At 32.5% G+C, this 13,291-nt stretch overlaps 1 protein-coding gene across 1 annotated transcript; it reads right to left on the bottom strand.

The window, feature by feature from the left end:
• Positions 1 to 4,360: 4,360 nt before the first annotated feature.
• On the bottom strand, positions 4,361 to 5,945 carry LOC132599178 (transcription factor RADIALIS-like). The gene is made up of 2 exons (XM_060312430.1): positions 5,178 to 5,945; positions 4,361 to 4,685 (listed from the first exon to the last, which is right to left on the bottom strand). The coding sequence occupies exon 1, from the start codon at positions 5,416 to 5,418 to the stop codon at positions 5,179 to 5,181; it is 240 nt and encodes a 79-aa protein (XP_060168413.1). The 5' UTR covers positions 5,419 to 5,945; the 3' UTR covers positions 4,361 to 4,685; position 5,178.
• Between the last annotated feature and the right edge of the window lie 7,346 nt (positions 5,946 to 13,291).

Below are 13,291 nucleotides of genomic sequence, written 5' to 3'. Positions count from 1 at the left end.
AAATCACCCTGAAATCTATTTTCTGGGTTTACTTATTACTTTGCTTTGTGTCACTTGCCAATTTAATTTAATTTTCTTAGCAGCATTAAATCGAACAGTTTATGTGCAATTTGATTGATTGATAGTAACTTATACGGTATAAGGGTTATGCTTTGATCGATTACTTTGCCAATTTTGACTGTACTGAGAGTTGTAACACTAGACAACTTCTTTCCAGCTTAAATTTGAGGTGCAGGTTCTTGCTCTGGGAAAATTGCTTTTTTAAAGAATGTATCTAGCTTTGTGGCATAGTCTGATTGTTGAGATCACAAAATTTGTGTCTGAATTAAAAGTTAAAAGTAAGTTCTATAGATATCTGTCCTGTTTCTTAATGAACAGTATATACCTGAAAATTTGGGTGCCTCTTAAGGATCATTACCTAGTGTATTCCTTTATATTATGATGTAATTTGTTTGTGTGTGCCCCAATAGTATGAAATTGAGTATTAGATTGAAAATATTGCGAAATCATTAAAGACTATAACTATTGAGGCAGTCGCAGTTTGCTACTAATGACGAATTAAACACAGTATTTTGTTATTGAAGATAGTGGAAGAGAGGGATCCAAATTGAGCAAATGTACATGAGGATTAGTATGGCCGAAACCCAACTACTTTAGGATTGAGACATAGTTGTTGTTGTTGTTGTTGTTGTTATTGTTGACTTGATTTTTCTTCTTGGTGAGTATTTGTCTTTTTTGGTGCATATGAAGAAATATAACAGTTATCTGGGATGTTGGTAAACCTTACAGCCAACGTAAGAGCCTTGCATCAAGGATATGGCAGCAGAAAATGTACAAAATGAGAAGACACCATCCCCTCTTACTCCAAATCCAGCCATGACTTCGTGTCGGAAAAAGAAGAGCGAACAAGCTAGTTTTCTAGAAGATATCAAGGATCACATGGATGAATTCATTCATGCTTCCATGGATGAACATAAAACCTGCTTCAAGAAGACCATCTCTAAGGTATTCCCAATACTTTCTTCGTAAATAAGCTGTTCACAATGATCCTTGAAGGCATTGCATTTATTACTTTAAACCGACTTCTAATCTTTTTTCCAATGCACATTTCAGATGTTCGGGATGTCAAAAATTGTTGCAGAAAAGAATGCTGAGGCTAAAGAGGTTGAAAGTTCTTTGCCCCTTCAAACTACATTGGCCAAGTAGGATATTTGGCACCTTTTGAATTGATGGACTAGTATTAAAAGGATAGAAAAGAATGACATATGACAATTCATTATGCTGTCAATGTTTTAGTCTATCGGATGTTTTTGAGTTATAAATTTCACCTCTTATTTCCAGTGTCTACTTTAGTATTGCAATTGTTGTGTAGACTATAGAGCATATTGCAATTTCACTAAAAGTTGTTTGCTCTCAATGTTGTATCAATAGGGTAGACAAGAATGACATGACAATTCACTACGCTGTCAATGTTTTAGTTATCTATAGGATGTTTTGGACTTGTAAATTTCACTTTCTTATTTCCAGTGTCTATTTTAGTATTGCACAAATTGGCTTGTGGAACTAGGACTGATTGATTTCGTTGAAGTGGATGGATTGACTGGAGTTTTGTGCTCCATTACACCAGTGAGCTTTTTGGTGGGATCAGGACTATGAAAGAATGACGAAAGTGCTTAAACTAGTCTCACTGTTCAATGAATCTCATTCTAAACATTAAGCTATGTTACTCAGTTGCACCGGAGAAAAGATTCAATAGTTATGTTTCTGCCAGTATACAGAGACGGCAGATCCAGAATAGAAAATTTATGGGTTCCTACAGCATCCTTAAGTTTATACCACGATAATAAATACAGTAAAATATTTATTAGATCTTTTTAACAGATTATAGGCTTCATGCAAAAGTTATTGGGATTGGGATTCACGTGGCCTGTATACATCCGTAAAGTTACCAGTATATGTTTGGCATTCTGTTGCTCAAATGATCATTAGGATATGAAAAATGCCCAGTCTAAATAAATATTGGTGAAAAATACCCAGTCCTTAGTTATCCAAATGTTTCAGTAAGAGCAGCAAGTGGGCTGGAGATGTACAAAAATAAGTGGTTGAACAAACTCTGCCTAACAATAAACCATGGGCACTGCATTTGTTACAATCCATACCAGAAAGCCCCTCTGTTCCTCAATTCCCCTAGCACCTAGGCATCCACTCCCCTTGCTTCTCACCCTAAAGTTGGTATATTCATATTCTAATTCAAAAGTATCCAATGCCTTTGATACAAAGCTGTCAATCACCACCTAAAAGTTACAGTAAGAATAAAAACTTGAAAATACATCAAAGCAACAAGAAGAATTAGATTTTTTATAAAATGAGAAAGAGAGAGAGAGAGAGAGAGAGAGAGAGAGAGATTAGTACTACATTTTTTTTCTACATTTTAATTAACACCCATGTCAATGAAACATTCACTCAGAAATGGCTGGGCAATTCACCAGAACTGCATTGATCTATTAGGATAAATCTTCTAAAAAGAAAATATATACTCCACTGACGATGGTTTATATATGCAAACGTTAAACTTCAAGTTTTACTATACCTTAATATAGTCAACCCATGATTGTGAGACAAGTCATTATTTCTAGAAAATGATGAGAATGGTCACTTTTTACTTGCGTTAAGAACTACTATTATATGTAAGGGGTCGTTTGGTTTGAACCCAAGTTATGATGCGATTGATTATGTTGGGATAAATTATGCTGGAATAATTTATGTTGGATTAGTTATCCTGATATTATTTTTTATTGATTGTTTGGTTTCTTGTATTAAAAGTAACATGCATTGCATAACTTTTAAGAAAAAGTTGTTTGTTTACAAAAATACTCTCCACCTTATGTAGTAGAAAAAAGATTTTGAGAACCTCAGGGTCATTTTAGTCAATTTTATTGTTTTATCCTGGGATAAGTTATCCCCGAATTACTATTCCACCCTCTGATGGGTATAAATTATCTCAACACTATTTTTAATCCTAGGATAACTTATCTCATGATTAGTAACCAAACAAAGGATGAGGTGATACTAAATTTTTATCTCATCACTATTTTTGCTTATTATTCATACCAACCATCCCTAATAAGAGTTTAAGACCATAAATTGAGGAACAAAATAGTTCAACCCCCCTATGCATTAAGGACCATTGTGATCATTTTTTCTTCATTATTTCTACTTTTTAATTTACCAAAAACATTAGTACTGAAAAGGTAAGGCAATTATTTCCCCTTTTCGACGTACGTCTTGAAACGAGTCTTCTGACTGATGGTTTTCAAAAGTGTTTGTCATTGTGATATGTTGTCGTTATTCCTTTTTTAAGTAGTACTACTAGTAGTAATATATTGTGTGCTGAATTATTGTCCTATTGTACCTCCGTTTTCTAGGCCATTTAAGTAGGGTTTTGTCCATGAAAATCAAATATTTTTCACTTTTTTTGCAATTTTAAAGTTAAAGTTGAAGATGGAGTTGTGCTTGGTTATAGTTTTTGCAAAGAATATTTGGTTGTTTGAATGTACCGAAAGCGAAAAAAAAATGAAAACAGGGTTTTAGGTGTTTTATAAATTCCAAATACAACTTCAAGTTATAATTGAAATTTTCATAGTCAAATGATGATTTTCAAATAAAGTGAAAAAGCTTTCCAAAAACAAGTGAAAAAATTTCATGGCTGTTCCTAAAATTGTGTTTCGTTTAGAAGAGTAACATAAAGAGGATGAAATTGTTTACTGACGAGGTAAAAGCATTTACAAATGTAACTAAGTCACTCAAAAGCCAACTGAAGGTATATTTATACATTTAGCATAAGTTATAATCTAGAAAATAGAGTAGATCATTCGTTAGAGCCGTTCAAATATTTCAGAGATAGAAAAATATCTTACATCATTGATAAAACTTATATTGCATTGTTAATATTATGTTGAGTTATATAATGTTTCACATCGGGGTATATAAGAGCATTCAAATAAGTTTATACTAATTGATTTGGGATCCATCATCCATCCAAAGGACCTCACTGGCAAAACTATGTGATGCAGCGGTGCACCCTCGGACTACATATTACGTGAACATATCTTTTTCTTTTCCTCCAAAATATGGTATTAGATGTGTGTATGTATGTGTGTATATATATGTGTGTGTGATGTGTGTGTGTGTGCAGACACGTTAAAATTAAAATGTGCGTGCATCCATTGCCTTCAAATTTTGTGTTCATCCGAGCTAAAAGTTAAAAAAAATAAAAATATATGCGACTGAATGCTCAAATTCATTTATTGAACGAATAGGCATTTCAAAGAAACACGTCAAGTATGAAATTGCACATGCATTAAAAAACACGTTTCATATAGAAAGAGATCAAACATGAATATTATTACACGGTAGAAGGAATTCAAATGCTTCCTTCAGATAATACATGAATGAAATTCATAACAACAACACAAATACTATTAATTTGGACATACAAAGAAATTAATATACTTCACTTAAATTTTCAAAAAGAAAATTAAACGCGAAATTCTGATTATTTTAGCTGTAACTAGTAGTTGAGTTACTTTCTTGCAAGCAAATGCTCTGTAATAGTCGTAGCTTAATTAATTAAGGTTGCATCTTTTTTTGCCTCATTGCTTCGCTGGAGGCCCAGATTTTACATCCTGCGTCATATATCCAACAAGAAACATAAGTATGGTTATTCAAGAAGGCATGGACAATGGAGTAATATTTTTTATTTTGCATCATGTATGATATATATCATATATGCAACGATAAATGGAACACAAATTGTTCTATAGGAAGAATTAGGAATAATCTTGGGCTGCATGGTTTGAAGTAATGAACTTTGTCTATCTTAGTTTTGCAAGATTAGTCATTTCTAAGCTCAAATAAACAAAAGAAAGTTGTGATAGGATAACAACATAAAACTATCATATTATAGTGAATCCTCAAATACAAAATAGAGTCGAATATAATGAATATTTCTTTTTCTTTTTTCAACGGTGGTATATATATGCAGGTCATTAACTAGACTATTTCATCGAATATCTGTTATATTTCATCAATACGGAAAACTCTGTATAATAAAATGAAATGATATTATCGTTGTATAGACGATGATAATATTTTTCAACGATGGTATCATCGCATACCTTAATTAGTGGTCCTGTAGTTGGGGAAGGGCACCCCACCACTCTCAATGAACATGATGTCATGGACAAGTGTTTCATAATGTCGCTTCACCTCTTCAGCAGTTTTATTCCCTCCGACAGCCTTAGCAACGTTGGACCAACGGTCTGGGGTGTCTTTGTCATACACTGACAATGCCTTCTCAAATGCCTTGTTTTGCTCTGCAGTCCATGTACCTGCTGATCCTTGCGCTTGTGCAGACATTATTGAAATTGAAGAAGGAGAAGAAGAAGAAGAGACTATTAGTTAAGCTAGTGAAATTTAAATGGCTGAATAGCAAGAGAAAATAGTAGTTAAGCTCTGTATGTGCTATAGAGTGGCAAGGGGCTACTCCTTATATAGGCTCCAGGATTAGAGGAGTGAGAAGCCAGGGGTGTGGCGTCCAGAAAGATATTGCAAGAAGTTAATGATTTGTCTTCCTAGCAACCACAAGAGGAGTCCGACTAAGAACGATATTGATCAAGCATATGCATAAAGCATGAAGAATTAGTCTTTCAGTACGTACGTATAGGTATAGCATCCAACAGCTACCAAAGATCCCTTCCTGCTTTTAACTTGAATCTGGAAAAAAAGAAAAAAAATAGATGTGTTCAAGTCAGTTTACACAGACTTCGATTATTCCAAAATTGAAAAAAAAAAAGTTTTCCAATAATATTGTCATATAAAAGATATTTGGTTGAGGCTGGAATACCATTTAATAAGATACTCTATTTTTTAATTTGTTCAAGAGAATGGCACTTTTCGATATTTAACAAAAAAAAATTAAACGTTTGAGCTTTTCATTTTACTCTTAATTAATTACACGCTTTATAGCTATAGAAATAGCATGGCACATTTAAACTAAGAGTTCAAAGGATACTTTGATGTATGCCTCTTTTGTAAATTAAGCTTCTTTGCCAAAAAAAATGAAATGGATGAATTATTAGATTATAATACTAAAGGGAGTAGTAAAAGCGCATACGCTTAACCTAATTAAGCTTTAACTAGTGTAGCTTTGACTTGTTCTTTCCTTACACATGGCATGTAACTAAATCTCAACAAATTAGATTGCCTTTAGTCACATCGTTGGTTTATTGGGATTGCCTAATCATTTATTGTACTAGTACTAGTCAGTAAATTCACCTAGCATGTTACTCCCTCCGCGTGTTCCATAATAAGTTATGTTTTAGGTTTTTTAATTTTTTTTTAAAATAAGTTTTATTTTAGAATTTTTAGAATATTTTCGGCAGGTTCTTTTAAAATTATCCTTATTTAAATAATCAAGATTCATTAATTCATTAACTATCTCTTTTTTTTCTAGTCATTTAATTATGTAAGCACAATTTGATTAGGGGTAAGTTAGTAAAAACACTCCTAATTTTCTAGGAGTAACCAATTTAAGGGGTGTGCATGAGCTAAAAGAATCACTTATTATGAAACGGAGGGAGTAATTACTTTTAGTTCCTTCGTGAATATGCTTGTCATTTAACCAAAAATTAGTACTACAAAAATCTAATAATCCTTTCTTTGATCCTGTACAGAATTATACTTGTATACATTTGCAAAATCTTTGATTTTGAACGTTCTATTTTACATCTAATGAAATACTCTTATGACTATGGAAATATCATGACATATATATTCAATATTACAAGTTCTAATAATATTTTTAGTACATGGTAAAAGTTAGGGGCGGATGCAGCCATTGCCCAGGGTGTTCACCCGAACACCCTGGGCAAAAAATTACCGTGTATATTTAGAGTAAATTTTCTGTGTTTATGTACATATATTAACTTTTGAACACCCGAACAAATACAAAAGACTAACTCAAATGATTCAGTTATTTTTTCCGAACACCCTGAATGAAAATCCTAGATCCGTCACTGGTAAAAGTGATCCCTCTTTGTTTCTTAAAATCTATATCAGTCAAATATTGACATATAAAATGAATGTAACGAAGTAACTATATCTGCTACAGCAAAGTTAATTATATCCAAGCTATGCATTTTGCCCCAAAAACAATTGCCTCACAAATGATCATGGGCTACATATTCACTGGCCGTACGAAATATTTCACGAGGGTGCACAATAACTAGCTAGAGTTATGTCCTCTATTTTTTCCTATAGATAGCCTCTATGAAATGTACTGTGCTCTTATCTTTACAGAAGATATATTATCTGTTTGTGTGCAATATTTCGTATGTTCTACAAGCAACATTCCGAGTTCTAAAAGCTTGCCCATCACTTGTTTCGTCCGTACAATGATGGTGTTATGTTTTAATACCAGAAATGGTTTAACACGTGTCGCCTACTACTTTGCAGAAATGGATTATTGGACCCTATGAATCCTCATTCTATTGTTTTCTAGCTATTACAAGAATTCATAATTGTAAACAGGTAAGTAGAAAACAAAAGCAAGTGTTGTGCGAAAACAAAAGCAAGTGTTGTGCTTCATTCATTGTGAAGATCTTTATGATTACTCTGTTGCATATTCGTGTACCTTATTGCTACCAGACATGATCCTCCTCTGATCTCATTTGCATTATTTACACAGTGAATTTCTTTCAAATCTGCATAAGATTTACTATCAACAGAGAGTTTGACATTTGTACGATTTCAATTGTTGATTAGTTGATTAGACTGCACGGAGCTCATGATTCACAAAGACGTATGGCAGCTTTACTTAGCAGATTATTTAGTTTGGTTCAAGTGATGGATCCAGGATTTTCATCCAGACGAAAGCACATGTAATATCAGTTGGTGTGGTGTTAATCTTCTCTACAGTTTTACCATTCTTCTTGGAGTAAATTCCTTAATTAACCGAGTCTTTGATCAGGGAAAGAAACTAATTTTCAAGAATCAAGACTGATAAGTAAAGTGTTCAGTGTACTAATAAAGCGTGAATATAGCAAATTCCTTCGGCTAGAATATAGAGTAATCGTTAAAAATTACTGAGGATCGAACCTGATCAACAGAAAAACCAAGTATGAGATCGATAGTGCGAGCAACAATATAGTTACCTTTGATTTGTTAACTTAAACATTGTCGTCATGGGGAAAACAAAAGTAGATTAGATAGCATTCCGTCCCGGCCCCTTATTGCATAAACCATAGAACCATACTTTTCATTAACTACGCTATGAGACGTCACTAAATTGTCAATGGATTATGTTTTGGATCTTTACATTCTACGAAGAGAACTGGTTTACAGGTCATTGGTTCGAATCGTGGAATCAAATTCATTGATACTCGTGTTAAGGTATGCTACTTACATACATCGACCTGTCCTTTTTGATAATCTAAAAACTGTGGTCCCTTGGTACACCACAATTAGCTCTCTTAACGGAAGTACCATATATTTAATCGGAACTTTAAGTTCTGATTTTTAGGATTGCTTTGTATTCTGCAGCTTCACTTTAGGCTAGGGATCAAGAAATTACAGCTTGCAAGGTGCCCAATATGTGTCGCGTTTACAATGAGATAGTATTTAATTTGCTGTCATTGTGTGAACTTTGACCAATATTTTAAAAATATTAAATTTTTAATCAAATTAATAAGAGAAAAGTTGCAACTTGTAACATTTTTTGTATAGGTTTTTAATATCTGAATTGTAATTGTAAAATATTGAATTTGACCTAATCCAATTTAACTCTGAAAATTAGTCAAATTTACTCTCGAGAAGTCAAACATGACAACTAATTTAGGACAAAAGGAGTATAACATATAAAACAAGAAAACTTCTTTTTTAAAAATATTTTGACAATGTTTCTCATGAGTCAATTTGGACAACCTATTTAGCCCAAATCAACCCAACTTTTAGTTGGACTCAATTAATAAATGTGTGGGTCATTAACCTGCCCAAACATGTTTTCATAGGATAATTTTGTCTCCCCTAATCGATAATAACTCCAAATGGCTCTGCTCGAATTACCTCACTATGATGTTTTGCATAGAACATGTATAAAATGATATGTTCCATTAATTTTTATTCAGTTCCTATTGTTGCCAGCGAATTCATACTTGATAAGACTGTGATTCAGATTTTAATGAGTAATGTTAAGTATATACAATATAAACTACAATATGACTATAATCTGTAACTTGACCGTTATTTATACGGGAGAAAAAATGAAGGGTCTGGTTAAACCTCACAATTATTAAACATGGTTTCAGATAAATGGCCATTAAATTAGCTAATTAGAGGATTTCCACAGAACTGGAAGGAGAAAAAAATATCTGTGTACATGGAATATTGATGTTGAAGGGACGGTTGAAACAAAACGTTTGACGGTGCAACGCCATACAATTTGAAGTGCAAGTGGATTATATTTTAGCCTATGGTCCTATGTCGGTTGATGAATCCTTCCAATTTGAGTCCATATATTCACTTGTAGATTCCAATACAATGAACTTCCCATTTGATTTGAGTTAACATGTGTGCTAATTAAAAGAAAGAGTCTAACTAATAAGTCACTTAATTAGTGAAATTAATATATTGAAAAATAAGACAGGCAATCATATGTGACATATTAACTTAGTAGTGTAAAAAATTCTTCAATTTATACTTGCATATTAGTCAAATATGGAAAGGAAAAACTCTTTGATGAAGCCACTATTTTCATGAATTTCATAAAACCATACAATTGTAAAAAGGTGGCACAATTCTTTAAATGGTGATTTCTAATGGTATTAGTTGTTTGAATGTGATCATCTCTTTAAAAATTTAAACTGTTAGAAAGAGTATATTTTTATTTAGAGATGCAACACTTTTATTTAGTACTTCATTACATCTCAACATAACCTCTACTATACATATTCAAATTTAAGAGTTCCTAATTTTTTCTAGAATTTTTCTTATTGATCACAGTGATATATATAAATTTAAATAGTACTAGTCTTGAATGAAATTAATTAAGTTCTTCAAAAGGATGAGTAGCTTCTTAACAAAAAAAAAAATTAGGACAAAATGAAAATGATTTGGGGGCCTCTTCATTGTCGTAGCTGCCATTTGTATGAATCTAATGAAGCAGGGGCGAATTTGTGTGTATATTTTGGGTCACATGAACACATGGTCACTCTACTAATCTCGATATATTATGTGTATAATTCTGAAAGTATATCTAATATTAACTAAGTGAACACATGATCATAATAGGCTGAGTAGAGCATTGGTCAAAGGTTATCTCTGTATTCTCAAAGTCACGAGTTCAATCCCCAGCTCGAGTAGCTTTTTAAATTTTTGCTAAAGCTACCTTTACCTTATTTTTTATATTATTACTCAAGTAAAAAAAGTATTTTTACTTCATATTGCATCATATACTATTCTTTCCTTTATTTCTAATTATACCAAGTCCCAAAAAGTTTTTTTTAAAAAAAAAAACTCCATGGTTGCACTGCAACGATGAACTCATGAGTCATGACAATCAAGAAACGTAGAAACCTATTGTTGATAGCTAAGCTGCAAGCCAGCAATGAACCCATCAAAATCCATCAAGTAAAATTAAAGTCCCAAGTTTCAAAATGCAAAATCTATTCTTCATTCCCATATTTATTCTGTATTATAATATTATTCTCTAATCCCAAAACAAAATATCTCAGAACAACAAGGTGTCCGGTAATTCTTGAATTCGAATTTTGAACACCCTTTTGGTCTTTTTATTGATTTTTGAATTTGGATTTCTGAATTTTATTGGTTTTTTTGAGTTTTTGAATTTTGGGGTTTATGGGTTTTAACTTTTAAGGAATTTGACAAATTTTCATTTTTAGGTTGGAGTCATCATTTTTTTCGAAGAGAAGCACCATTTGGACCTCTTGGATCGTATTTGCACTAAATTTCGAGCTGGGAGATGTAATGAACACTTCTCTATAATTTTGAATGCGAAAGAGGTGTGATTCCTCTAATTTATTATAAATGTGGAAGAATGTGATTCCCTTATAATTGAATGCGAAAGGGGTGTGATTCCTCTATTTTACTATAAATTTGGAAGGGTGTGATTCCCTTATTTTTGAATGCGAAAGGGGTGTGATTCCTTTATGTTATTACAAATTTGGAAGGGTGCGATACCCTTATATTTTAATGTGAAAGGAATGTGATTCCCCTATTTTATTATGAATTTGCAAGGGATAAATTTGTGACTAAGTTGAATAGTTATTTAAATTTGTAGGAATAAAAATGGATGAATACGTGACTAAGTTATGCATTGGACAACCAAGTTCTAGTAGCCGTCCATCCGTTAGTTTGCATATAGCTCCGGAAATTCAAAGAGAGACATAAAAATTTGCTTCTTAAAACAACTTACTTCTTAAAGAAAAAAAGTAATTAATTATCTTTTGCTCGGGAAGTCGATGTCCCCATAAAAATTTATATCTTATCTTAAAGCAATGGTAAATCCATTCTCATGAAATTCTAGATTCGCTTCTGTAATGAAGGGCTAGCTCTCTCTGCTTATGATTAGTTGACAATTACCTTCTCCGACTCTAAAGTAAAAGAGACAGGAAAAACAGAAAGAAAAAAAATTGTTTCTTTTATGTTATGTTTTCTTTTTTATCTCTACTATGACTTTTTCACTTTCGTATTTTTTGTGTCCAAACTATTTTGAAAAGCTTTTTTTCTTTATTTGAATAGAGGATCTATCGAAAACAACCTATTTATCTTCACAAGATAGGGATAAAATTTGTGCACACTACTCTCACCAGACTCTACTAGTGGGATAATTACACTGATTTGTTGTGTTGTTGTTGTTGTAATTCAGATGGGCGTAATTTTATGCTTCCAATTGACTTTTAACTCGTACGGAAAGCAACATATGTAGAATCCTTCCCTTCCTTCCTCTAGGACGGTCCTCTTATTTCTACAACTTGGAGAAGAAGAACCTTGTATAATGGTCCTCTCTCCAATAACATACATTAATAAATTTTTCAATTTTGCTTTTCAAGTCATGTCACCAAAAAGAAAAAAGAAATACTCTGGTAGCTTCAAATTGACGATTACACTTGAACAATATTATTAAAGTCATCGCTTCGTCAATTAGAACGATAAAACGACGCAAATCAATGTTATAATTTCATGGATGAAGTGATATGGAAGTTTATGTTTTAGATATATAAATATGTGTTCCAAAATAATGATTCACAAAGTGAGCTCAATAAGAATATGAAAGAATTTGAGCGTCCAATTCAAAACCGGGATAAAATGGTTGAATTGGCCTAGGATATAAGAAATCCCTCTGGAGCCCTTATACAATTGACGAGGGACAAGTGTATTCTACTAAAATAACGTGATCTCCCAATCAAAACGCCGTTGTAATCTACTATCCATCAAAAACAATTTCGTCCTACCACATTTTCCATACATTATATTGGAAGATCACGTGTTTCTATAGGTGATTCTTTACCCGGTTATTAAGTTTACATGTGAACTGGATTTTTTTAATCTTTTATCGTCTTTTTTTTAGAAGATTGAATTAGGCTCAACAACTTGAAGAGTATTATGCCTGAAATTGAGAGCATAATAGGCTCTACAAGCTAAGAAATAAACCTGGAGCAAAGTCTGGGGCTTAATCGATTGAATTAAGATAGAGAGAAGCTCAAAGTAGCTCTATGAGTTGAGTTGTCAAAGAGAAGTCCAGAGTGATCGACTATGAAGAAAGAACGTCGTTGTGCAAACAGGTCATAAAAGTCTGCATCTAATACTATGTGAAAAAAATCGAGTATCTGACCCAGAACCTTATGGTAATGGTAGCAACTCAAGATAATATAAATAAAAAAACTCGTATACAATTGATGAGAGATAAATATATTAACAAAAAACGATATGTACGAGATGGTTACATAAGGAACCTACATTAACTTTCATCTTTCATATTATTAGCATAAAATGTAGAATATCAATTTTAGCATATTAAGATTCACATTCAATATCAATCAAATTCGTAACCTCCATCAGCTTCCTCATTATATTCCAATAATTCAAAATACCTTTTTTCCTCTATTCTCTGTCTTCCCAATGTAAATTAAGGATTAAATGCTATGATTTTTTTTTTCTTTTTCTTTTTCTCTTCTCTCGCCTCTCTCCTCCATAAACACTACTACCTCAGTAA

Source organism: Lycium barbarum, chromosome 6 (genome assembly GCF_019175385.1).
Source record: "Lycium barbarum isolate Lr01 chromosome 6, ASM1917538v2, whole genome shotgun sequence".
NCBI lineage: Eukaryota > Viridiplantae > Streptophyta > Magnoliopsida > Solanales > Solanaceae > Lycium > Lycium barbarum.
Note: the sequence above shows the minus strand (reverse complement) of the source record. Positions and strands in the feature narration are given on the sequence as shown.

Coding starts and splice junctions, on each gene's coding strand:
- LOC132599178 (XM_060312430.1), bottom strand. CDS start 5,418: ATGTCTGCACAAGCGCAAGGATCAGCAGGTACATGGACTGCAGAGCAA.